Below are 26,695 nucleotides of genomic sequence, written 5' to 3' on the forward strand. Positions count from 1 at the left end.
ATTCAGGAACTGGCGGGTCCCTACCGTAGTAGAGTGGTATTCTTGGGAAGACTGATGAGTTCATTCCATGACTGAGAATGTCGAACCTACTATAGTAGCATTTATACCTCATGAGACCTAGACATTGATGTTAGTAGCATTCTTAGATGTAGGTCATGCAACATGGACTATATGCTTGTGTTTGCATGTTTCCCTTGCTGGGCTCAACAGAGCTCACCCCTGTGGTGCATCTTCTTTTTCAGATAGTGCTGCTGGTTCTGAGAAACCAGATGATGCAGTTATTTCGGCTTCAGACTTCCACACCCATGAGGACCGTATGGTGCAGAAGTTTGAAGTTCATGAAGCTTACTGCGGATGCGATGCATGCGCGTTTACTTGATCTGGCCTGATGGAGCAGGTTAATCTTTTTGTGTTTATAAACTTCTTTTGTGTGGTATAATATGTAGATACTGTTGTACTTTTGTACTTGTGGTGCCTTTTGAGAACTATACATTGTATCACATGTTCCACTTAATATAAATACTCAGTTATCACCTGATCTCCTTATTATTATTGTTATTATTACTGTTTATTCTCTTCCACTACGATGATTTACTGTGTTTTATGAACTGTGACTAGGAGTACTGCACTTATTGATCTTGGGGGATCGATTGAATGCGGTCACACCTTGCCCTTACTAACCGGGCCGGGGTGTGACAGTTCTCTTTCCTCTGTATCAAGGAAGGGAGCCATCCATTGCTCTCCTTTATCCTTGTCCTCTGTTTTGCATGTCCCAAAGTTAGCTTCTAATCTGCTTTCTATCAGTAGTTTGACATCTGATCAAAATAGTAAAGCTATTTTTTATCCTTCCCATTGTGTCTTTCAAGACTTGAGGACGGGGAGAACGATTGGAAATGGTAGAATGCGTGGTGGCCTTTATTTGCTAGACGATGGTCTTACCTCTAATACTGCCGCAATTTCTGGACAGGTTCATAATGCTACTTCCGCTGACCATCATTTATCTGAATTACATCGTTGGCATCGCTGGTTAGGACATCCACCTTTAGGAACCTTAGCTAAAATTTTTCTTGATTTATTTCAGCATTGTAATCCTCAAACTTTATTATGTGAGGCTTGTGTTTTTACTAAACAAACTCGTTCTATTTATTCTAGTTCTAATAAAAGATGTTCCAAACCTTTTTCTATGATTCATTCTGATGTTTGGGGTCCCTCACGCATATCATCTATTTCTGGTTTTAAGTAGTTTGTCACATTTATTTATTGTCACACACGCACCACTTGGGTTTATTTGATGTGGCACAAAAGTGAAGTATTTTCTTGTTTTAAGGTTTTTTATAGCACGGTTCAAACCTAGTTTCAGGCGACCATTCAAACTCTTCGGAGTGACAATGGTTGTGAATATTTTGACGGGGCCTTTCAAGTCTTTCTTTCTACTCAAGGTATCATTCACCAAACTAGTTGCGTTAACACTCCACCCCAAAATGGAGTGGCTAAACGCAAAAATAGACATCTTCTTGATGTAGCTCGCTCATTATGTTTGAAATGAATGTTCCTTCCGCTTATCTTATCAATAAAATGCCCTCTCGGATCCTTGACTATAAGTCTCCTCTTGATTTTTTTTTTTTTTTTGGTGAATAAAAATTTCATTACCAAAAGGAAGAAAACACAAGGGGCCCCAAGGGGGAGAAGAAAAAAAAAAAACAAAGAAAAAAAGAGGAATAAGAGCACAACCCAAGCTTAGCTAAGGCCAGCTGTAGCAGCTAAAGAAACATTGGTTAAACCCCAGGAATCAACAATGAGCCTGTTCCTTGGGGTATCCGAATAGCAAGAGGGAGGAGCTAGCATTAACTTTGCTTTGATTTCGAAGGAAATGGAATCCCAAATCTTCTGGTAGGAGTGAGAGTTAGAGGTCCATTTCCTGATATTGTACTCCATCCAAATGTGGTTTAGAGTTGCACAAAAAGCTAATCTACCTACTGTGTCACAAATAGAACTGCCCGCAAAGGTCATGTCAATCCAGATCCATTCCCTTGAGAAAGGGAGAATTCTTCTGCGAGAAGGCCAGCACTTGGACAAGATACCTTTCCAGATGGCAGAAGCAGTAGGGCAGTCAAAGCCTGAGTTGGAAGGCATTTGGTGAAGATTCTCCAAGCAGTGAAGGAGTGGCGGGGTATGTGAAACTTAAACCAGAGCAGCTTACGCCAAGGTGCCAGAGGGCCGTTCAAACGAATGAGATCCCAGGCAGCCTTGGTAGAAAAAGAGCAAGAGTTGCTGGTCTTCCAAATGACACAGTCACCCCTAGAAGCAGGCCTTCTGGAGATGGAGTGAAGCTCATTCCAGATGAGATCAAGGGCGGGGGAAGGAGGAGGAGACCAGCCAGCTTGATCAATGATATCAGCCACTAAAGAAAGCCTGTTGAAGCCAGAAGCATAGATGGTTCTAGGAGAGACCAAGTGGAGAAGAATTCCTTTGGGATGCCAGTTGTCCTCTTGATTTATTAAAGGGGTCTTCTTCTTATATTATTCCTTCGAAAATTTTCAGGTGTGTTTGTTTTGTTCAAAACCACTACGCCCATGGTAAACTTGATCCTCGCGGTATCCGCTGCATTTTCATTGGATATTCTCCCACTCAAAAAGGTTATAAATGTTACCATCCTTCATCCCATCGCATTTTTCTTTCCATGGATGTCGTTTTTCATAAGGCTGTGGCATTTTATCCCCCATCGGCACCTCTCAGGGGGAGTCTACATCTATTCTAGAAGATGTGCCGATTATCGGAAGAACAAAGGGCAACGGCAACTAAAGCCCACCACTGCATCTATATCAGACCGAGAGTTGTCCTCTGATCCAAGACAGCATGAGATTTTCTCTAGTAATATTTCTGACCCTTTAGATTCTTCTCCTTTGGATTCTTCTCCTATTATTTCTGACCCGTCACTTGACCTACCCATTGCTCTCAGGAAGGGAAAAAGATCTTGTACGCAAGATCCAATTTCTTAGGTTGTTTCATATCAATCTTTGTCTCCCTCATTTTATGCTTTTGTTTCCTCTTTATCTTCTGTTTCCATACCACATACTTGGCAGGAGGCATTTGCAGATGCTAGGTGGAAAGGGGCTATGTTCGAAGAAATGCATGCTCTTAAGAAGAATGGTATATGGGACCTTGTCACACTTCTACCACAAAAGAAGACTTGGCTGCAAATGGGTCTTTGTGATTAAACAGAAAGCTGATGGAACAGTTGACCGCTTTAAAGCAAGATTGGTTGCTCACGGCTTTACCCAAACATATGGGATAGATTATTTGGAGACTTTTGCGCCTGTTGCCAATATGAACACTATCAGGGTAATTCTTCCTTATGTTGTGAACCTTGGATGGAGTCTACAGTAGCTTGATGTTAATAATGCCTTCCTCCACGGTGAATTGGAGGAGGAAGTATATATGGATGTATCACCTGGATTTTCATCTGTTGCAACTCAAGGCAAGGTTTATAAACTCAAGCGAGCTTTGTATGGTCTGAAACAGTCACCTCGTGCATGGTTTGGCCACTTTCAGAAGGCAATGGTGACATTTGGTTATAAACAAAGCAACGCAGATCACACTTTGTTCATCAAGAAGACGGGCAGCGTTATTACTCTCCTCATCGTATATGTAGATGATATAGTTGTAACTGGAAATGACTTTGCAGAAATTTCCAAGTTGAAGACCTATTTGGCCAAGGAATTTGAGATCAAGGATCTGGGAATACTTCGCTATTTTCTCGAGATTGAAGTGGCTCATTCCTCTAAGGGGCTCTTCTTATCTCAACGCAAGTATACTCTTGATCTTCTTTTAGAAATAGGCATGTTGGGATGTTCTCTTGTGGATACTCCTATTGAGGCCAATACTTTTCTTCGAAGCACTGATGGTGAACCAGTGGACAAGGGGAGATATCAGAGGTTAGTCGGGCGACTAATTTATCCATCTCACACTAGGCTTGACATTGCCTATGCTGTGAGTCTCATTAGTCAATTTATGCATGATCCTCGATCTAACCATCTGGAAACCATCTGGAAACCATACTCAGGATTTTGAGATACTTGAAGTCAGCCCCTAGTAAAGGGGTTTTATTGTCTCCTCATGATCATCTTCACATTGAGGCCTACACTGACTCGGACTGGGATGGTTCCCATGATCGTAAATCCACCACAGGTTACTGTACATTTGTCAGTGCAAATTGTGTTGCGTGGCGCAGCAAGAAGCAAACAGTGGTGGCCCGTTCCAGTGTAGAGACTGAATTTAGAGCTATGGCTCTTGGTATTTGTGAGCTATTGTGGCTCAAAACCTTGTTGCAAGATTTGAGCATTCCTATCACCAAAGGATTAAGTGAAAAGCTTTTCAACCTCTAGTGTGCAAGTTGGGCATGACTGACATCTATGCACCAACTTGAGGAGGAGTGTTGAAATATGGGTATTAATGTAACATAGGTTGTCCATGTTATAGGGTCAACCCATGGGGTTTTCTCTATTCTAGTTTCTCCTAAGGGTATTATTGTAATTGTTTCTATTCTGGAATCTTCTTATTTATTATAAATAAATCGTGTGGGGGCTGTCACATTGACAAGCCATTCCAATTATTCCATCAGCTGTATACAAAAAATCAGATAAAAAAAATGCTTTTTAGGCCTCGAAACCACCAACTCGAGTTGGCTGGGAAAACATTACTGGTTTCGACCAGTTTCGACCATATCTCGGTCTCTGGCTGGTCAAAACCTAAGTTTTAGAACCTTGCTTTTAAACCCCAGTTAGCCAGCTTCTGGATCCCTCCCTTACCTCCAATCTTCCTCCTAGGATGTTTGGCTGGGTCTGTTATGCTCACAACTCCCCTTCCTCTCGGTCTAAATTTGATCCTAAGGCTTTTCGTTATATCTTCCTTGCCTACTCTACATCACAAAAGTGTTACAATTGCAAATCTCAACAGCAAGGGTGGTGATCCGGTGATAGAGAAAGCTATCAGAGACTTGTTGGGAGACTGATATATCTCTCTCATACCCGACCAGATATTGCAAATGCTTTCGGGATTGTTAGCCGATTCTTACATAATTCACAGACTACATGATGCAGTATATTGGATTCTGAGGTACTTGAAATCAACCCCTAGAAAAGGAATCTTATTTTCCAATAATGGCAATCTGAAGCTGGAAGCCTTTACTGATGCTGACTGGGCTAGTTCCATCGATGATCGGCATCCTACTTCAGGATGCCACACATTTCTTGAAGGAAATTTAGTCACCTAGACGAGCAAGAAGTAACCAGTGGTATCATAGATCCAGTGCAGAAGCACGGTACCGTGCAGTGGCACAAGGAGTCTGTGAGCTCATATGGCTCAAGGTGTTAGTCAGACTTTGTGATCTAGGGGTAACTGTTGAAGAGCCTATGAGACTATTGTGATAACAAGGCTGCAATCAGTATAGCTCAGAACCCGGTCTAGCATGACAAGACCAAGCATATTGAAATTGACAGACACTTCATCAAAAATAAGCTCAAGCAAGGCGAAATTTGCATTCCTTTTGTCACCTCTGAGAATTAGTTAACTGATGTGTTCACAAAGGGTTTAAATTGTGTTGAGAGACTTACCGTCTCAAGATCAGTGCTGGCGCTAATTAGTGCTAGCACTAATACCGAGAAGGGTATTTTTTTTTTTTTTTTGTGAATAAAAAATGCATTACCAAAGCCCGAGATGGGCGGGGGAAAAAGGAAAAGAGGTGGGAGGGATGGGGGGGGAGAAGAAACAAGCCGCAAACCAACTAAGTGGGGGGCTGTAAAATGGTGTTGTGTAGACCCTAGGCGCTAACAATATGCCTATTCTTGGGAGAATCCAACAAAGACTTGTGAGGAAGGGTATTTTGGGAACATGTCTTGTATTTTTTGTTGCTCTGTTATTATATATATTCAGAATAGATCTGGGTAGTTTAGCTAAGACAGCTTGACTCCCGAAGAGTTGCAGCCACTCTGTTCTCCTCCTCTCCTCATCCCTCTTCTCTCTTTTCTCTATTATTACTTATTATTTACATGGTATCAGAGCGTGGTTCTTAGGCATCATTCCGTCTCTATCCTAGGATCCTGCTCATCTCTTTATTCTTTGTTACAGATTTGCGGTTTCTCAAGGATACCTGATTTGCAAAGGTTTTAAGGTTCCAGGTTGAAGGGGGTGCAGCATCCTGATGCTGCGTTTTGAAGGTGTTTCTTAGAGACTAGTTCATGAGTAGATAAAAGAACTAGGTCTCTACGGTTGAAGATTGAAGACCTAATATCGATTCAGGCTTTGTGGATGATTCTCTTTGGAATTTAAGTGGTTGCTACCTGAATCGATATGTGGCTGGAATATTTCTGGTGATCGATTTTTGTGTAAATCGATTTTTTGTTGGGTGTTTCGTGATCAGTTTGTTATTAAATCGATTTTTGTTTCGCTTTGTTTTTGGATTCAATGGATGATTCAAACAGTGATGTGAAGACTGTAGTAACTGAAGTGGTGTCTTCTTCCTCTAATCGTATTACCAAAAAGAAATTGGATGGGGTTAATATTTTCAGCAGTGGAAGAAGATAGTTCGATTAGTATAGACTGGTCGCAACCAACAAAAACACTTGACACAGACCAAGCCCATTGATGATACGTCATGGGATACCAGGGATGCTCGTATTTTGGGACAGATGATGAATTCAATGGACAATCAAATTGTCGATTTAGTCACCCATAGTGACATAGTGAAGGAATTATGGGAGTACCCGGATGTGTTATATTCAGGCCAAAATAATCTTTCTAAGATTTATGAGTTTTCACAGGATTTTTATCAGGCTGATACAAAGGGTCGTCCATTGACCCAATACTTTGCTGATTTTAAAAGAATGTATGAAGAGTTGAATTGAATGCCTCCGATTAGCTCTGATGTGAACCAGATGCAGACTCGGCGAGAGCAGCTCGCAGTTATGGGGTTTTTAGGAGGTCTTGGTAAAGAGTATGACTCGGTTCGGTCCAGCATTCTCAGTGGTGGTAAGGTAGCCTCTCTTGCAGAAACTTTCTCACGGGTTCTTTGTGTCTCATGAGAACTCTCATGACCCTACACCTACTACTACTGATAGTTCAGCCCTTGCAGCTTCTAACTGTGGAAATTATGGTGGAAATAATTCTGGTGTGGGTCGTGGTCGTGGTCGTGGTCGTGGTTGTGGTAGTGGAGGTGGTTTGGGAAAGAATTCCTCTTCTGGTTCTATGAGAACATATCATCATTGTGGGTGACCAGGACATATCCAACGTTTTTGATGGAAACTTCATGGCAAACCTCCCCAACAACAGTTTGCCAACTCTACAGCCAGTACAGAACCTTCTGCTTCATCGTCTGAGGGAAAGGTAGTGAAGATGTCTGATGAAGACTATGCACAGTATACACAGTTTCAGCTTTCTCAGCCTTCGACACCCTCCACTGGTACTTTTGTCCAGACAGGTAATGCCATTGCCTGTTTATCCTTCTCTCGTCCCTGGATATTTGATTCAGGTGCTTCCGGCCATATGTCTAGGATTTCAGGTAACTTTTCTTCTTTTCATCCTTCAAATTCTAATGTCACATTAGCTAATGACTCCTTTGCCTAAGTTAATGCCATTGGAACTGTTCGTCCTAATTCCTTGTTGTCTTTATCGTCAGTCCTCCATTTACCTGATTTTCCGTTTAACCTATTATTTGTTAGTAAGCTCACTAATGCTTATAATTGTTCTGTAACCTTTTACCTTGACTCTTGTGTGTTTCAGGATCTTACCACGAAGAAGATGATTGGTAGGGAGCATGAAAAAGGAGGCCTGTATCTACTTGAGGAGGACTCTCCATCGGTTGCCCGCTCCAGCATTTTATCCCCACACCAAATTCATTGTCGTTTGAGACACCCGTCATTGCAAAGTTTTAAAAAATTAGATTCCCGTTTCAGTTCTATTTCTACTTTAGATTGTGAGTCATGTCAGTTTGGGAAGCCCCATCGTGTGAGTTATTCCCCTAGAGTCAATAAGCGGTCTATGCACCCTTTTTCCTTAGTTCATTTTGATGTGTGGGGACCTTGTCGTGTTGCGTCCAAGTTGGGATTCAGATATTTTGAAACTTTTGTTGCTGACTATTCAAGAGTCACATGGCTTTATTTAATGAAACAGCGTTTCGGGTTATTTTCCATTTTTTGTGCCTTTACTACTGAAAATCAGACTCAATTTAATATGTCAATTCGCATTTTGCGTGGTGATAATGCCAAAGAACATTTTTCAGCACCTTCTCTTCTTTTATGATTGAGCGTGGTATGGTTCACCAGTCTTCTTGTTCAGACACTCCACAACAAAACGTTGTGGCTGAACGGAAGAACAGGCATTTGATGGAAGTTACTCGTTCCCTTCTTTGAAATGAAGGTTCTGAAGATTTTTTGGGCTGATTCTGTTTTGACTGCATGTTTCCTTATAAATCGCATGCCTTCGTCTGTGTTAAGTGGTGGCATTCCTCATTCTCTCCTTTTCCTTCTGAACTTCTCTTTCCTTTGTCTCCCCGTAGCTTTGGATGTGTTTATTTTGTTCGTGATCATCGTCCAGGTTTCTCCAAGTTGGATCCTAGAGCAATCAAGTGTATTTTCCTAGGATACTGTCGTACTCAAAAGGGGTATCGGTGTTACTCTCCAGCTTTACAAAAATATTTTGTCACTACCGATGTCTCCTTTGAGTCCACCTCTTATGATGAATCTTTTGTTTTATCTAAACTGGATGATGATCTCCGTCTCTATATTGTGCAACATTCTGTTCCACAGGTTCCGCAAGGTGCTGCCCCTTCACCTCCACCCACACCTCCACCTCCGCCACCTGTTCGGCCACCTGTTCGGTTTACATTCTCTCGTCGTCCTTGAGAAAATGCAGCACCCTCAGCTTCTATGGCACCCACCTCATTGCCTTTGTCTTCAGATCCTATTCCAGAGATAAGTATCCCTCCATCTGATCTTGATATTCCTATTGTTCATTGTAAGGGTGTTAGAAGTTGTACTCAACACCCTTTGGCGAATTTTGTGAATTATTCTGGTTTGTCTTCCTCTTTTGTTTCCTGTCTCTCCACAATTGCATCTCATCCTATTCCGAAGTCTATTACAGAGACATTGTCTGATTCTGGCTGAAGGACAGCAATGGAGCAAGAATTAATGGCTTTGAAAGAAAATCAGACTTGGGATCTTGTTCCCATACCTACGGGTAAGTCCACTGTTGGTTGTCGGCGGGTATATGTTGTGAAGGTAAATCCAGATGGCTCTCTTGGTCGTTTAAAGGCTCGTTTGGTTGCTAAAGGTTGCACTCAAGTTTATGGGGTGGATTATTTGGATACTTTTTCTTCTGTGGCAAAACTTGCCTCTATTCGTATTTTGATCTCTTTTGCGGCTTCTCATCACTGGCTATTATACCAGTTGGATGTGAAGAATGCTTTCCTCCATGGGGATCTCCATGAGGAAGTTTATATGGAACAACCTCCTGGATTTGTTGCTCAGGGGGAGTCTGGTATGGTGTACAAACTCAAGAAGTCTTTGTATGGTTTGAAGCAGTCTCCCAGGGCTTGGTTCTGTAGGTTCACTGAAGTTCTCTTGAGTTTGGATTGTTGCGCAGTGACAATGATCATTCGGTATTCTATCGCCATTCGAAGATGGGTAGAATATTTTTGGTAATATATGTAGATGATATTTTGGTTACAGGAGATGACGTTGAAGGCATCAAGCAGTTGAAGATACACTTACAACACAAGTTTCAGACTAAGGATCTAGGGAGGTTGAAATATTTTTTGGGTGTTGAAGTGGCTCAATCAAGCAAGGGTATTTTGCTCTCTCAAAGGAAATATGTCTTGGACTTACTTACAGAGACAGGTATGTTAGGGTCCAAGCCCTTGGACACTCCTATGGATCCCAATGTGAAGCTTACAATTGACAGTGGTGATGTGTTAGATGATCCTGAAAAGTATCGAAGACTTGTTGGAAAGCTGAATTATTTAACTGTGACTCGGCCTGACATTGCTTTTCCTGTCAGTATTGAACCCACATTTTCATGTTGGTAGCCCAATCTTTTTCAAATCAAAAGATTAACAAAATGTCTTTATCATAAATGCTTTGCAGACATCATATAAATTATGCATACATTTTGATGATTGATAATGGAAAACCAATTGAGTTGATCAATCAAACAATATATAACTTCTCGATAAGACTAATTATCTTTTTCTTTTCTTTTTTTCATTTTGAGTTCTTAAATTATAAACCTGAAAACAGAATGCAAAAGTACAACTCTTTTGGAAAAGCATAAAATAAAAAAATGGAAACCACCTTATTTTTTTGGATAGATGTTGCAAATCACAATGATGCATTAAATCACAAAGTAACATCACAAATTCACAACCAAATCTGCAATCTGATAAATAGGTAATATCAGACAGTAACGTAGGATAACGCATAGACCAATCATTTTCCCTTGGGGATCCAACACTAATCGTCCCAAGTCCCATCCCTACCAATAGGTGTACCTGAAATGCATTTCCTCTAGCTCTCCAGAAAGACAATATATAGATGAGTCCATCATCCTAAAGTTAGGATACGTTTATTGTCCCAATTTTTTAATTTTTTGTTTTGGTTGAATAAAAATTTATTAACCAAAGAAAAAGCGCCTAGGGGCACCGAGGGGGAAATTAAAAGGAACAAAGGGAAAACAAATACAAGAATTACACCTACAATAGAAAGAGTAGGGAAGATTCCAAGAGGCGACAATAAGCCTATTCTTGGGGAGTCTACACATATAAAAGGGGCCACAGCCAACTTGCTTCTGATGTCAAACATGATGGCATCCCCACATCTACTGAAAAGATCTAGAGTTGGGAGACCCAACTTCTGAGACTACACTCTAACCAAATATGATGAATAATGGAGCCAAAACATTGACTATAAAATTCTCACCTCAAAGAGTCAAAAGCTTTGTGGATATCAATCTTCATGAAGACAGCCAGAATGATTCTTTTTGTCAAAACCTCTCACAATCTCAGACACAGGTGACAGTTGTCAGCAATAAGCGACCAGGAATGAAGCACATTGATCATCACTGACAAGGGAATCTACCATCAACTTGAGTCTATTGGCCAGGACTTTAGCAATGAATTTGTAAAGCACATCGGAAAGGGCTATGGGGTGGAAATCAGACGAAGAAGAGGCACCCTTTTTCTTCGGAATAAGGCAGAGGAAAGTATGGTTAATCCCTTTGATCTGACTGGGGCTAAAGAAGAAGCTTTGGAGGGCCCTGATAAGATCCACTTTAATAATATCCTAACAGGAAGAAAAAAATCCCTGCTGAACCCATTCGGACTATGGGCTCTGTTAGTCTTATGAGAGTGAACAGAATTGAGGATTTTAGACACAGATGGGATCACCTGGAGGGCAGCAAAGAGGGAGGAGGAATGGATTTTTTAAGGTCTTCTGGAATGGGATCAGGGGAGGGAATGGAAGGACAAAAAAATGTTTAAAATAATCCACTGCTTCAGATTTGATGTCTTCCACTTCAGTGAGAGAGGAACCATTTCTAGACACAAGGAAATAATTGAATTGATATTGGATCATTTATGGTCGCAATTATTCACTTGTAGCATGCCATATTTCAATAGATTGACGTAATTTTTCTCCCGAGTCTAAATTCCCATAGTGATTATGAAAAATAGGTAAAATAATAGAATATCATAGGATCCATATGGAAAAGACAAACCACGTTTGCAATTTTAATTCAACCAACTAGAACCATATCCAACAAGTACAAAAAACTTTTTCCCAAAAGATGAGAAAACCAAGAAAATCTGATTATAGATGTTAAAAACAGATACAGGAAAACACATTGAAATCCAAGAGTAATCAAACTTACCAAGGGGATGTGTTTGCGGGAAACTGGCTTGATGTGAACATCACCTTCATCTACTTCACCATCCACAACAACTTCCTCATCCTCATCTTCATCCTCTAATATATCTGGTGTTGTTTCAGCAGCTGCCAAAGCTTCATCCTTATTGACATACCCTTTCTCTGTAAGAATTGATAGAACTTTTTCTTCCAGGGCAGAAAGGGCCTTTCTTCGTGGTATTTTGTCCCTAACTTGTAATACTTTTACCAGTTCATCACCAGCTATTTCCTGTCCAGAATATATTTTAAATATAAATATTATGACTTGGAAGCAAATATAAAATATATAAACACAAATCCAATCTATGCAACTGAGCAAGTTTTGTGGATGAATTGAAAGGAATTCAACTAAACAAGGGAAAGTCGGTGAAGGATATAATTATCGCATACATGACTGGCATCAATGAATTCGCAATAAGGGCATCAAATAACCGGCATCGAAGACATTACCATGGATATATTGTTTTATGAATTGTGTCCTACTCAACGTTTGAGATTTCAACAGGGTAGTTCATTTACACCCTGTTGAAATCAATATATTTCAACCAACGAAATGGGGAAAATCTATTGAAATTTGGTAAAATTTTGGGAAATGAAGGGAAATACTAAGAACTTAGAAACCCCAACTTGCTAGGGGCTATCTATTGTTGGATACTGCTGCCAAAATTTGGAAAGCTGCTCAAGAAACCAATTTGCAAGTTGGGAACGATGCCCAGGTATATGAATTACGCAAGAAACTTAATGAGACCAAGCAAAAGAAATTCAGCCTGTCCCAGTATTATTTTGAGTTGCGCAGTTTGTGGCAGGATTTGGATTTCTATGATACGTTCCAGGCCTCTACCCCTGCTGATGTTATCAAGTTTCAGAGATGGGAAGATAAGTTCAGGGTGTATGAATTTCTTTCTGGACTTAATGTGAAGTATGACCAGATCCATGCTCAGGAACTAAGCAGGGATAATTTCCCTACTCTAGAACAGGCTTACTCTCTAATTCAACTCGAGGATAGCCATCGAGCTGCTATGCTGCCTCCCTCTCCCCAGGACCAATCGACCCTCCCTTCTGGCCCTGCCATGCAGCCCAAAGGTGAGCCTTCTTGTCTTGGTGATCATTCTGAACGTGGATCTATCAAGTGCGATTATTGTGGGAAAGAAAGGCACACCAAGGATTTTTTTTGGAAGGCTAGAAGCTTCATGGCCGTCCCATTGCATCTTCTAACAAAGGTCGTGGTCGCGGGAAACCATCAGCCAATCATACAGAGGCTAATACAATTGATACTCTACTTGGTGCTGCTCCTTCCACCTCTCGGGATGAGCTTACTAAGCTCCTTCGTCATTTGGTAACCAAGTTGGACTCATCCGGCTCTGCCAGCCCTGCTTCTGCTTCCTCTTCCACTTTGGTACCCTTAGACTCTGCATCCTCAGGTATTTATTTTGCTGGTCATTGTGCATCAATTGTTTCCCGTCCATGGATTATCAACTCTGGTGCTCTGACCACATGACCGGTATTGCCAGTCTTTTCTTCAAATATTCTCCTTATTCTAGTAAAGACAAGGTTCGCATTGTTGACGGCTCTCTTTCCTCTGTCTATGGCAAGGGGTCCATCATATGCTATCCCACTCTAACTTTAAATTCAGTTTTACATGTTCCTAACTTTGCTACAAATCTTATTTTTATTAGTCGTCTTACTTCAAACCTTAATTGTAAATTGAATTTTTTCCCGTCTCATTGTCTTTTCAAGGATCTAGTAACGGGGGAAACGATTGGCTCTAGTAGGGCTCATGATGGTCTTTATTTTCTCGACGAAGCTGGCTTCATCTCCTTGTCATGCTCATCAGACCGTTTCTGCTTCCACTCCTGTAGTTTCTCCTGAGTTACATCTTTGGCATAGACGTTTAGGTCACCCTCCTGTGGGTACTTTAGTCAAACTTTTCCCAGTTTATTTTCCAAATGTAATCCCAAGGATGTTTTTTGTGATGCTTGCATTTTAGCCAAGCAAACTCATTATTCTTTTTTTGGTGAATAAAAATTATATTACCAAAGCCCAAGGGGGCGAAAAGGAGAAGAGAACCGAAAAAGGGGGGAATGTACAAAAAGGGGAACACGGGGGAGAGCAGATCCCAGGCCCAACTAAGTTGGGGGAGAGGGATCTTAAAAGAGCACTATCTAAACCCCAAGACACAACAATATGCCTGTTCCTTGGGGAGTCCAAAACAGCCTTGGTAGGAAGAAAAGTAAGCTTAGTGGAGACATCCCAGAAGATGGCTTTCCAAATCAAGTCAAAAGAGCGAGATTTGGAGGTCCATCTCCTAAGGTTCCTCTCCATCCAAATGTGGTAAAGAGAAGCACAAAACACAAGCTTGCCAATAGTGTCACAGATCGAGCATCCAGGGTAAGTCATGACCAGCCAAAGCCACACTCGAGCGAAAGGGAGATGTCTCCTACTGCGAGGCCAGATAAACGAAAGGGCTTTTTTCCAAATGGTAGAGGTAAAGGGGCAAGCAAAAAAATGGTGGTCAATGTCTTCTGAACCATTCCAACAGAAGATGCAAGATGTGGGGACGTGGATTCTGCGGTGGGAGAGGAAGGCTTGGGTAGGGAGGCAAAGGTTAAGGGTTCTCCAAGCAAGGAAGCTATGTCGAGGGATGTGGCCTTTGAACCAGACTAACTTATGCCATAGGACAGTAGGGGCTTGGGTTCTGACTAGATTCCAGGCGGATCTAAAGCTAAAAAGGCCATTAGTGGAGGGGAGCCAAATAACCTTGTCCGCGTGAGCATGGGGGGAGGGAGGGAGGGTGGGGAGGGAATTCCAGATCAAGGAGAGGGCGAGGGGGGTAGGGTAAGGGGGGGGACCAGGAACCCTGAAAAATGATGGAGGAGAGGGGAGCAGACTTTGGAATGCCGGAGGAATAAATTGTTCTGGCTCCAAAGAAGTTGTAGAGGACACCAAAAGGATGCCAGGGGTCAAGCCAGAGGGAGGTGGAGGATCCATCCATGATGGAAGAGGAAATGGCTCTAAGGGCCAGGGGGCGGAGAAGAAGGATCTTGCGCCAGATCCAAGAAGAATCCGCAGGGACGGATACAGTCCAAATGGAGTCATTCCTGAGGAAGTGGGAGTAGACCCAATGGACCCAAATGGAGTCATGCTTAGAGGAGATTTTCCAAATAAGCTTCAAAATACCAGCGGTATTGGAATCACGGATACGGCGGATGCCCAGACCTCCTTCGGATTTTGGGAGGTAGATGGATTTCAAGCTGAGAGGGTGGAGGAATCTATGGGATTCTTTTCCTTTCTAGAGGAAAGCACAGAAAAGGGCTTCCACAGCTTTGATGGTGGCTTTGGGAAGGGCAAAGATGCCGCACCAATAGATATAAGAAGATTGAAGCACCGATTTGATGCATTCAAGCCTACCCGCATAGGATAGGAGTCTACCCTTCCAAAGCTGAAGATGCTTGCGAATATTGTCAAGTATGGGAGTGCAATGATGACTAGAGAGCCTAGCAGGGATGAGGGGAAGACCCAGGTATTTCACTGGAAGAGAGCCAAGAGAAAAACCAGTAAGACGGAGGAGGTAGTCTCGGTCAAGGGTCGAGACACCAGAGAGGAAGAGTTTGGATTTAAGGAGATTAATGCGGAGGCTAGAGAGACTCTCGAAGAGGTTAAGGGAAGCCATGATCTCAGAGATGGAAGAGGGGGAAGCTTTGGAGATGATCATAAGATCGTCAGCAAAGGCCAAATGGGTGAGGTTCAGATGCTTGCATTTGGGAATTGGGGAGATGAGGTGGAGATCGGTTTTGGCTTGGATGCTCCTGGAAAGGACTTCCAAGGCCGAGAGAATAGAAAAAGAGAGAGAGGACATCCTTGACGAATACCAACTTTAGATTTGAAAAACCCTGCCGGGGAGCCATTCACAATAACCGAGAAAGAGGGGGTGGATAAGCAGGCATGGACCCAACGAATGAAAACAGGGGGAAAACCCATCTGGGAGAGCACATCACCGATGAAGTCCCATCTGTGTTAATCCATTCGGATGTGTGGGGCCCTGCCCGTTGTACTTCTATTTTTGGGTATAAGTGGCTTATTTCTTTTATTGATTGTCATACCCGTTGTACTTGGCTTTATTTGATGCACCATAAAAGTGAGGTTTTCACCTGCTTTCAATTGCTTCACAATCTTGTCCGCACCCAATTCAACGCCAACATTCAAATTCTCCGTATGGGATGGAGGGTAAGGATGGGCCATTCCAGGCGTATCTTGCATCTCAGGGTATTCTCCTCCGACTCAGAATGGGGTGGTTGAACGCAAGAATAGTCATTTACCGAAGGTTGCATGAGCCCTTATGTTTGAGATGCATGTTCCACCATAATATTGGAGTGAAGGTGTTTTGATTGCTGCCTACCTAATCAACAAAATGCCTACATGTGTTCTTGACTTTTGCTACCTATTCAGGTTCTCTAGGGATGCAAAACCTTCATTATTCCACCAAAGGTATTTGGATGTGTCTATTATGCACGGAACCACTAGCATCCCAATAAGTTGGAACCACGTGGATTGATGTGTTTGTTGGTTATTCTCCTACCCAGAAGGGCTACCGGTGTTACCAACCTCCGACCTGCTACATATATGTGACTATGGATGTTATTTTTAATGAAGTTGCGCCCTATTTTCTCCGGCATCTCGTCAAGCAGGTGACTCTCCATGGTTTGGTGAAGATATGTATGATATGCCTCCTCTTGTTAGTGAAGATCGTTCTCCTGTCTAAGGGAAAACTCAACCCATCGTTGTTGTTTCTCTCATTGTTCATACGTATACTCGTCGAGCTCATGGGAAGCAAATAAACACCACCATAGCTACTCCAAGCCAACCAGATGCTCCTGCATTGAATCTGCCATCTCCTGGTAATCTCTCTCCATAGTCTCCTATTATTTCAGAGTGTCCCATTATTTCAGATTCTTCTTTAGATCTGTCGGTAAAGGGGTTTGAGCTTGTACGCAACACCCTATTTCTCAGGTGGTTTCGTATGAGTCTCTTTCCCCCCTCATACCATGCTTTTGTTTCATCTTTGTCTTTTGTTTCTCTCACTAAAAACTGGCAGGAAGCTTTCCAAGATCCACACTAGAAGGCAGCCATGATTGAAGAGATGCAGGCTCTAGCAAAAAATGGCACTTGGGATCTAGTCTCCCTTCCTCCTCTGAAGAAGAAAGTAAGTTCAAATGGGTGTTTGTTGTCAAACAGAATATGGATGGCACTGTGGATAGATACAAGGCTAGGTTGGTTGCTAAGGGATTCACGCAAACCTATGGTCTTGACTAGTAGGAGATGTAAGATCCTGTTGCGAAGATGAACACTATTTGGGTTATTTTATGTCGTTAACCTTGGATGGGAATTGCAGCAGTTGGACATGGAAAATGCATTTCTCCATTGGGAACTTGAAGAAGTATATCTGGATATCCCCCCTGGTTTTGCTACTCAAAAGACTCATGGAAAGGTATGTAAGTTGAAACGTGCTTTCTACAGATTAAAGCAGTCACCACGAGCTTGGTTTAGGTGATTCCATGGTGTCATTGTCTCTTTTGGTTACACACAAAGCAGTGCTGACCACTCTCTTTGTCAAGAAATTTGGGTCCAAGATTGCAATTCTTATCGTCTATATGGACGATATTGTTATCATAGGCAGCGACATTGAGGAAATCTCCCACCTCAAATCATTCCTTGGTCAAGAATTTCAGATTAAGGATCTTGGTCCACTACAATACTTTCTTGGCATTGAGGTTGCCCATTCTACCAAAGTTGTTTTTCTCTCTCAACGAAAAGACACTTTGGATTTGTTATCTGAAACTGACATGTTAGGGTGTAAACCTTCAGATACTCCTCTTGAAGCAAATGTCCGTCTCTTTAGCAATACTAGTGAACCTATGGATAAAGAGGAGTATCAAAGGTTGGTTGGAAAGTTGATCTATGTCTCCCATACTCAGCCAGACATTGCCTTTGTTGTCAGCATGGTTAGCCAATACATGCATGACCCTTACACATCACACTGGGAAGTTGTAACCCGTATATTGCGGTACTTAAAATCTTCCCCAAGAAAGGGAATTCTTTTCTCCCTTCATGATCAACTGTGGGTTGAAGCCTTTACTGACTCTGACTGGGCCAGCTCACATAATGATTGATGGTCTACATCCAGTTACTGCACTCTTGTTCATAGTTGTCACGTCGTCATGGCGATCCAAGTCGGTGGAGGGGTGTCATGTCTATATATCGACATGTCGCCCGCCAGACCATGTTTTATTTTTTATTTTCTCTATTTTTAATGTAATTTAGTATGCTATAATATATACCCTATAACATAAAAAATTAACATGAGAGTGTACTACTAATCTACTATGGTTTAATTCATGAAAGTGTAATATCCATTAGTGTATATGAAATCATGGATTATCAAACAATTGATAGCAATAGTCTTGTTGAAAATACAGTTGAAAAATCATGAGAGTTGAGATATGATTCATATGAAAGTGACTACAAAAGTAACAAAACAAAAAAACAATTACAAAAACTTAATTTATATTGAGTGAATAAAGCTAATAAACAACCAAACTAAATAAAAAAAAATTTGTTGATGTGAATATGTGATTGTGTATTAGTCAATAGTGTATTAGTGTTTTCTGTTTGATGTTTTTTTAATTTTTTTTATGTTAAGGAAAAAGCATTAAAATAAAAAATGGTCAAAAAAAATTTATTGTTAAAAATTAAGTTTTATAATTTGAAACAACCATGTCGCCCGATATGGCCATATGTCGTGGTATGGCGTCCATGGCGACACCATGGCGACGACATGGAGGCCATATCGGTCGATATTCTTACATCATCCATATCGGTGGTCGATATGCCCACTTCTCTAGCGATATGGTGCCATGGCGTCGATATGGCGACGCCATGACAACTATGCTCTTGTTGGAGGTAACGATTAGTTGTCAAGGTGGCGCCTAGGCATCCAAGTGGATCTCTAGGAGCCTAGGCGACTACCATAGTGTAGGGCTCCTTGCACTGGCTTAATTGGTACGGATCAGATTCTGGCACTTATTTATGCCAAATATCATTTAAGTAATATACTTGATATTATTCATAAATAAGCAAATACCCCCTATTTAAATCCAATGAAAATAGTTAAAAAATAAAATTCCAAAAGGATAAAAAGTCAACCCCCCGAGTTCAAGAACAAAAACTGGATTTTTGGCGGTAGGTGAAATTTTCAACTTTCTAATGCTGAGTTTTTTCTCCAATCTAAAAATTCCATAAATCTTAATATGTTAAAAGATTGCTAAAAATCCAAAGTGCATTAAAATATTATTTGTTTTGATATTTACAAAAATATTTTCATTCAAAGCGATTTTGACAGCATTCGCGTACACCAAATAAGGTCTGACCGGAACATAACTCCTTCAATATAAATCAAATTGAAGCAATCTTGGATTTGTTGGAAAGCTGGTTTTGTGTTCTACCCAATACAAAAAGTCTAATGTAAAAATAAAATCATTTGATCAGTCAAACTTCTTAGAGACCAAGAACATTTCTCTCAATCGAGAGCAGTTTAATCACTTATTGATAAGATCATATTTTCTAAGAACTTTTCTTTGGATTGGTAAAGATCATATTTTCTAAGAACAGTATAAACCAAATGTGCGTTTTGATTGTTTCAAACTTTCAATAGCTTGCTTCTTCAGTTTTGCTGTCTTCTAGTTCTATGTTGATTTTTTATGACTTTATGTGGCTTAATATTGATTTTTGATTACTTAATGTGACTTAATGTTGATTTTTAATGACTTGATGTTGCTTAATATTGTTTTTTTATTACTTGATGTGGCTTAATGTTGATTTTTGACGATATAAAGTACATATTCTAGAATACTAAATAATGTTAGAAAAGAAGGAAAATAAAAAACAACACTTGGGCTCGTTGCCTAGGCATCCGCCTTGTCTTCTAAGCGCTTAGGCACCCCCTCCACCGCCTTAGGTCGCCCTGCCGTCTTGACAAATATGGAAGTAACCTAGTTACTTGTTGGAGCAAGAAACAAACTGTCGTTGCCAGGTCAAGAGTTGAAGCTGAGTTCCGCGCCATGTCCCATGGCATTTGCGTATTAATATCGCTCCAAGGACTGTTGAAAGACTTGGCTATTCCTACATCTTTGCCCATGATGCTTTACTGCAACAACAAATCAGCTATCAGTAGTGCTCATAATCGGGTCTAGCATGATCGCACAAAGCATGTGGAGATTTGCACTACGTTTATCAAGTCTAGAGACCAGTTAGCTGATTTTTTACCATGGGGTTTAGTAAATTGTTTTGTCCTCTTGTGTGCAAGTTTAGCATGTGTGACATCCATGCACCAACTTGAGGAGAAGTGTTGTGATTCTTAATGGATGGGTCATTGACACCTTACTTTTAGGGCTTAATAATGTTGAATTATTTATCCACCTGTGTCCCCCTTTGGATAGTCGGCCGTGTTAGAGCTCCTGTATGATATACATATTGTTTCCTCCCTTCCCTACAGGGTCGGCCTTTTAGAGGAAGCGGTTCCAACATGGTATCAGAGCAGGCAGGGGTCATGGTATCGAGTCCCCCTGGGAGCGGGCAGGTGTTGAATTATTTATCCACCCGTGTCCCCCTTTGGATAGTCCGCCGTGTTAGAGCTCTTGTATGATATACATATTGTTCCCTCCCTTTCCTACAAGATCGGCCTTTTAGAGGAAGCGGTTCCAACAAATAATTTTTCCTTTTTTACCTTTTTACCCTTTTAGGGTTGTAATTTCATTCTAAATAAAGAGGACCTTTGTCATTAATGACAAGTCACAATTTCCAAAACCATCATGAACATTCGGTCTTCTCTTCACAAAGTGGCTGTTATAAAACCCAAAACTGAATCTTCACACGGGCAGCCAAAGCCTTTGCCATTTCACCAAGTGACAGAACCTATATCCTGATAGATCAACAAATTAGCCAAGAGAAAACATTCTCGAAAGAGATTTAGACAAGGTCGACATATATTAGTCATATAATATACCAATTAACCATCTAAATCAAAGTTCAAAATTTTGGATTTCGCCCCTGTCGAAACCAAAATATTTTGGTGAAATTTAGATAAACTGTGTATAAATTTCAATAGTCACTTTGTTTAAAATATTTCGATTTGGCAAAATTCAACAAATTTTCAAACCTTGATCTAAATGTGAATTCTATACGGTATCCCATCCCCAACCCCCGCCCAAAAAAAAATGTGGATCTTACATGTAGATGTTGCCCTAGTTCTCCAATAAATAAGAACATAAATCATATCATGCTTCTCACAATTGGTTCTTTTTTTTTTTTTTTTTTTGTGAATAAAAATTTATTACCAAAAGGAAGAGAGATACAGGGGGCCCCTAAAGCAGGGAAGAAGAAAAAAACAGTATAGAACAACTATACTAACAAAGCAAAACCCAATCCTCAAGGACCAGAATGGAGAGAAGTAATCCCCAGGATACAACAATATGCCTATTCCTTGGGGAATCATTACAATGAGAGGTGACTGAAGATAACTTGGTACTGATATCAAAGAAGATGGTGTCCCAAATCTGTTGGAAGGATCTGGAACTGGAGGACCATTTCCTGAGGTTACTCTCCATCCAAATATGGTTACTGGTAGCACCATAGGCTAGCTCTCCCACAATATCACTGATTGATTTATCGGCAAAAGTAATATCTACCCAAATCCATTCTCTTTGAAAAGGAAGGATCCTTCTTGACTTTTTGGCCAACATTTTGCTGAGACCCCTTTACAAAGTAAGGAGGAAAGGGGGCAAGCAAAGAAGAGATGATCCACATATTCGGTAGCATTCCAACATAGGCAGCAAGAAGGGGTAACAGTGATCTGCCAGTTGATGAGAAAAGAATGCATAGGGAGGGAGTTGGAGAGAGCCCACCAAACAATAAAACTATGACGAGGGATATGGCTTTTGAACCAAGCGAGCTTGCTCTAAGGAGATAAGGAGCCATAAGATCAAATGAGGCCCCAAGCCACTTTAGATATGAAAAGGCCCGAAGAAGCTGCAACCCAAATCACATTGTCATCCCTACCCTGAGGCCTTCTACCGGGGGGGTGCAAGGCATTCCACACAATGGATAGCATCCCTACTATCACTAACAGAGTGGAGGAGTCCCATTGGGTGCCAATGATCAAGCGAAAGGAAGGTGGAGGCACTGTCATCAATTTGGCTGGAAATAGCACCAAGAGCAATAGCCCGATGCTTCAGAATCTTGCGCCAAACCTAAGAAGCATTAGAAGTGGCAGGAGCAGTGCAAATAGAATCAAAGCGGAGGAGACCCGAGTAGACCCAATCGACCCATATGCTTTTCTTCTTAGCCACAAGTAATCAATTATCTAGATCAGCTTGAGAATACCAGCTGAATTAACTTCTTGGATTCTTCGCAATCCAAGACCTTCTTCCTCCTTGAGAAGACAAGCAATGGCCCAGCTTATAGTGTGAAGGAAGCTAGAGGATACATATCCTTTCCAAAGAAAGGCAGAAAAAGAGGGATTCCATTTCCTTGATGGTGGACTGAGGCAAACCAAAAATATCGGACCAATAGATATAGGATGACTGAAGGACTGATCCAATCAGCTCCAACCGACCGACATAAGAGAGAAGCCTGCCTTTCCAAAGGCTAGCCCAAGCATTTGATTAGGAGGTGGCCAATGGAGAACCTTGTCTTCTCAATCATACTGACTCGTTAACATCAGAAACCCCAGCAAAAAATAAGAGAGATTTCTTAGGGTTGATACGAAGGCCAACAAATCCTCAAAATGTTGGACACAAGACATAATGGTCTCAAGAGAGAGAATATTAGCTTTGGAGAAGATCATGCGATCATCCGCGAAGGCGAGATGGGAAAGATTGAGAGCCTTGCACTTAGGGATGGGAGAGATGGACTGTTGAACTGTGCAACACTAGGTGCTTCAAGAGGGGCAAAGGTGAAGATGAATGGAGAGAGAGGATATCCCTGACAAATACCTACAGAGGAGGCAAAGTCATCTTCCGGACTGCCATTGACCAAACACTGAGAGCAAAACCTTCAAAATGAAATCCCACCTCAAAGAGTCAAAGGCTTTGTGATGTCAATCTTCATAAGGGCGGTCGGGGAATGGGATTTTCTGTCAAAGCCTTTGACGATGTCGTTACAGAGGAGGATATTGTCCGAGATACTCTTGCCAAGAATGAAAGCCGAGTGATTGTAACTGACAAGAGAGTCAACCACCAACTTAAGCCTATTGGCAAGGACTTTGGCAATAAACATGTTAAAAAAGGTTGCACAGGGAGATGGGCCAGAAGTCAGTCAGAGCAGAAGCACCTTCCTTCTTGGGGACGAAGCAAAGGAAGGTATGATTGATCCCTAGATCTAATTAGGATTGAAGAAGAAACTCTTGATGGCCTTGATGAGGTCTTTTTCAATAATGTCCCAAGAAGAGGAGAAGAAACTCATACTAAAACCATCGGGCCCAAGGACTCTATTAGCCTTATGAGAATGGATAGCAACTAGAATTTCTTCCTCATAAAGGATAGCCTGGAGGTTGCTCATGAGGTGGTTGGGAATGAACTTGTTGAGCATATCCTCAGGGACAGGCCCAGAAGAAGCCAAAGAATATGGCCTGAACATCTCCTTAAAACAGTTAACAGCCTCTGCTTTAATATCATCAACATTGTGGAGGGAGGAACCATTTTTGGCCACTAGCATGGGGATGGAGTTGATATTTGTGTTGGACTTCATTGACCTATGGAAGTAAGCAGAGTTAGAATCACCAAGCTCCAACCATTTAATGCTTGACTTTTGCTTTAAAAAACTTTCCTCTTAAGCAACCAGAGAGGAGAGATCCAAAGAGACTACTTTTACTTCTTCCACCAAAGGGCATTGTGGGTGTCTGATTGACTAAATACCAGACAACTTATTTCTGCAATCCAAAACCAACGAGAAAATGTTCCCAAATGAGGAGTTCCACACTTTAAGAGCATATTTCACATTTCGAAGCCTCCTAGCAAAGGCAATGAGGGGGGATGAATAAGCTTGGACTGCCTTATCCCATACTTCTTTAACAATGGACAAAAAGTCTGGGTGAGAGGACCACATGTCAAAATATTTTAATGGTTTAGGGCCAAAGGAGATATAAGGCTAGACAAACAGGGAGATGGGACTATGGTCAAAGATACCAGGGGTGTCAAAGGAGGCATGGAAGGAGGGGAAGGAGGAGAGCCAGGCTTCATTAACCAGGACCTTGTCAAGTTTGCAGGAAATCTGGAAGTCACCACATCGTCTATTGTGCCCAGTGAATTTAAGGCCTGACCATCTCAAGTCATTCACACCAATGTCTTCAATACAATCATTGAAAGCATCAATTGAGGACCTATCCATCCGGTCACCACCTTGCTTTTCATTACCATGCTGAACAACGTTGAAATCACTACCCAATCCCCAAGGAAGGGACCCAACCTGACCGGTAATGTGAAGAAGATCACTCCTAAGAGGGGCAGTTAGATGCATACATAGCAGTAAAGAGGAAGCTGGAATTCCCAAAATAGTCAGAAATTTTGAGATGAAGGAGCTGAGATGAGCAGGAGAGCAAGACCAAAGACGGCCATTAAAGTAATGGGAGTAGTTGGAACGGAGAGACCAGCCAGGGGCAATGGAAGAAGCAATGCGGGTAGCATTGGACTCTTTGATTCTAGTTTCAATAAGGCAGCAAAAAACTGGATGGAGAAGCTTGATACGAGAATGAAACTAGGCATTAAAAGTAGGTCCTAGGATCTGTTAAGGAAGCACATCGAAAATCACCTTCTAAATACAGGTCTTAGTGGCACGAGAAATAGGATGCAAAGCAAACACACAAGAGACAATAAGAGTTTAGGTGGTTCGAAATTTGGCCTATGTCCACGGGTGAAGACAACAAGAAGATCCTACTAGCAAAGAAATAAATACAGGAGCACACTCTCTTACTAATCCAAAACCCCTATACACCAAATGAACTCTATTTCTGCTCATAGGAATAATACACGAGAGCAGAGGAGTTTTTCTATCTTTGAACTGTCCTCTCCTCCCATTTTTATAGAACTGTCAGAAGACATCACCAATCAAATGTGGGGTCCCACTGAGCCGTCAAGACTGACTTGCGCTGGTGCATTTCCATGGCATTCTCACTTAGTTAATGGTCAGCACCATTCCAAGGGTGTACACATTTGATTTTGGTGCCTCAATTCATACACCGTCCACAGCCACATTTATGGTCGTAATAATAAAGCAACTGCTTTCGTTGTATGTGAATTATAGAGAGAAAGAGAGAGAGTCACTTTGACTTGAGTACCACACGCACCTTTTTCTTTCAAGTATTGCAAATACCGACTACATGGAATTCAAGGCATTTATGACAGGATCAATTTCGTTCTCTTTTTTTCCCCCTTTCTCAGCTTCATTGATACGTGATAGAAGAAGAAAATTTTATTATTGCATCAAAATGATATGTACAAATATATATATATATATAATTAAGGGACTTTCTTATTCACACCCCTCAAGGTGTCAAATAATTTGTAACCTTACTTTTTTCCCTTAGTACAACACAACTATTTCCAACAAGGGTAATAGTGCCATTTCAGATGTGTCCTCGAAAAATTGGGCTTGACAATGACACCTTTATTAGAGTTGTTAGAATTTATGTAATAAGGGTCCTTTAGGAACTAGTCTTTTGTCTAGTTGCCTTTTAATGGATTTTCTCCTTTTTTACCTTTTTTACCTTTTAGCATAAGAATATCTTTCTTATTGTCAGTGAATTAATATAGCTGTGTGGAGAATACTATCCAACACAACACATTACCACCGAATCTTCTTCTCCTCTATTCTCTTGTCTTCTTCTTCTTCTTCTTCTCCTCCTTCCCTCTTCCTCCTTCAACTTCTTCTCCTTCCCTTACTTGCATTTACAACCTAAATCCAACTTGGTATCAGAGCTCTCAGGTTTGAGAGTCGTATTCCTCTTCTTGCTTCAATTTTTTTTCCTCTCATTGGAATCCTAGGGCACAAGGGATTCCAAGGAGGAGGCTTCTATGTGAAACACTTGAAGAAGTATTAAAGAGGTTTTATACATCCTATTTTGATGTTTGAAGTTGATATTTGAGCTTTATTGAAGCTCACTTGAAGATTTAAAGCCCACCAAGCTGCTCCTAGGGTTACCGCCAGCTCCCTGTTGCAGGCTTTGTTTCTCTCTCTCTCTTGGCATGTGTTTAGACTTGGGAATGGACCACTAGAATCGCCCAGGGGTGCTTGTTATGGTCCATATGTCCATACTTGTTGATTGAAGAAGCTGTTTGAGCATAGCTCCTTCTTGTGGGATCTGCCAGGTAAAACCGATACTGTTTTTTCCAACTTTTCTTGCATTTGGAATGCAATGTGTGACTTCCTTGATTGAGAAATGGTTATGGACAGCTTTGTTTGGAGTCTTTGAGTTTGTTTAAGTTGGTGTTGCTCCTTGGAGAGTGTTAGGGTGGAGTTTATCAAGTTTGTACTTGTTTTCTCCATGGCTGGGACTGTTTTCCTGTGTTGGATTTCATATTTGGGTTGAATGTGTACTCCCCACTTGGTTTTTATACCTTTTTTTATGGTCAAGTGCCGTTTTTTCTACAATATGGCTGATTCAGATGTCTCCAGGCTTGGTTTGGCTGATTCACAGC

The 26,695-nt window shown here is 41.3% G+C and overlaps 1 protein-coding gene across 1 annotated transcript in view; it reads right to left on the reverse strand.

Annotated features, from left to right (window-relative positions):
* LOC122647341 (polyribonucleotide nucleotidyltransferase 1, chloroplastic) overlaps positions 1-26,695 on the reverse strand; it is a gene marked incomplete at its 3' end in the record, with an annotated part of 163,933 nt that overhangs the window by 48,590 nt on the left and 88,648 nt on the right. Inside the window, exon 10 of the mRNA XM_043840771.1 lies at positions 11,917-12,180. Within this exon, the coding sequence (XP_043696706.1) occupies positions 11,917-12,180 (264 nt within the window). The remainder of the gene's footprint in view (positions 1-11,916; positions 12,181-26,695) is intronic.

Source organism: Telopea speciosissima, unplaced genomic scaffold, assembly GCF_018873765.1.
Source record: "Telopea speciosissima isolate NSW1024214 ecotype Mountain lineage unplaced genomic scaffold, Tspe_v1 Tspe_v1.0028, whole genome shotgun sequence".
NCBI lineage: Eukaryota > Viridiplantae > Streptophyta > Magnoliopsida > Proteales > Proteaceae > Telopea > Telopea speciosissima.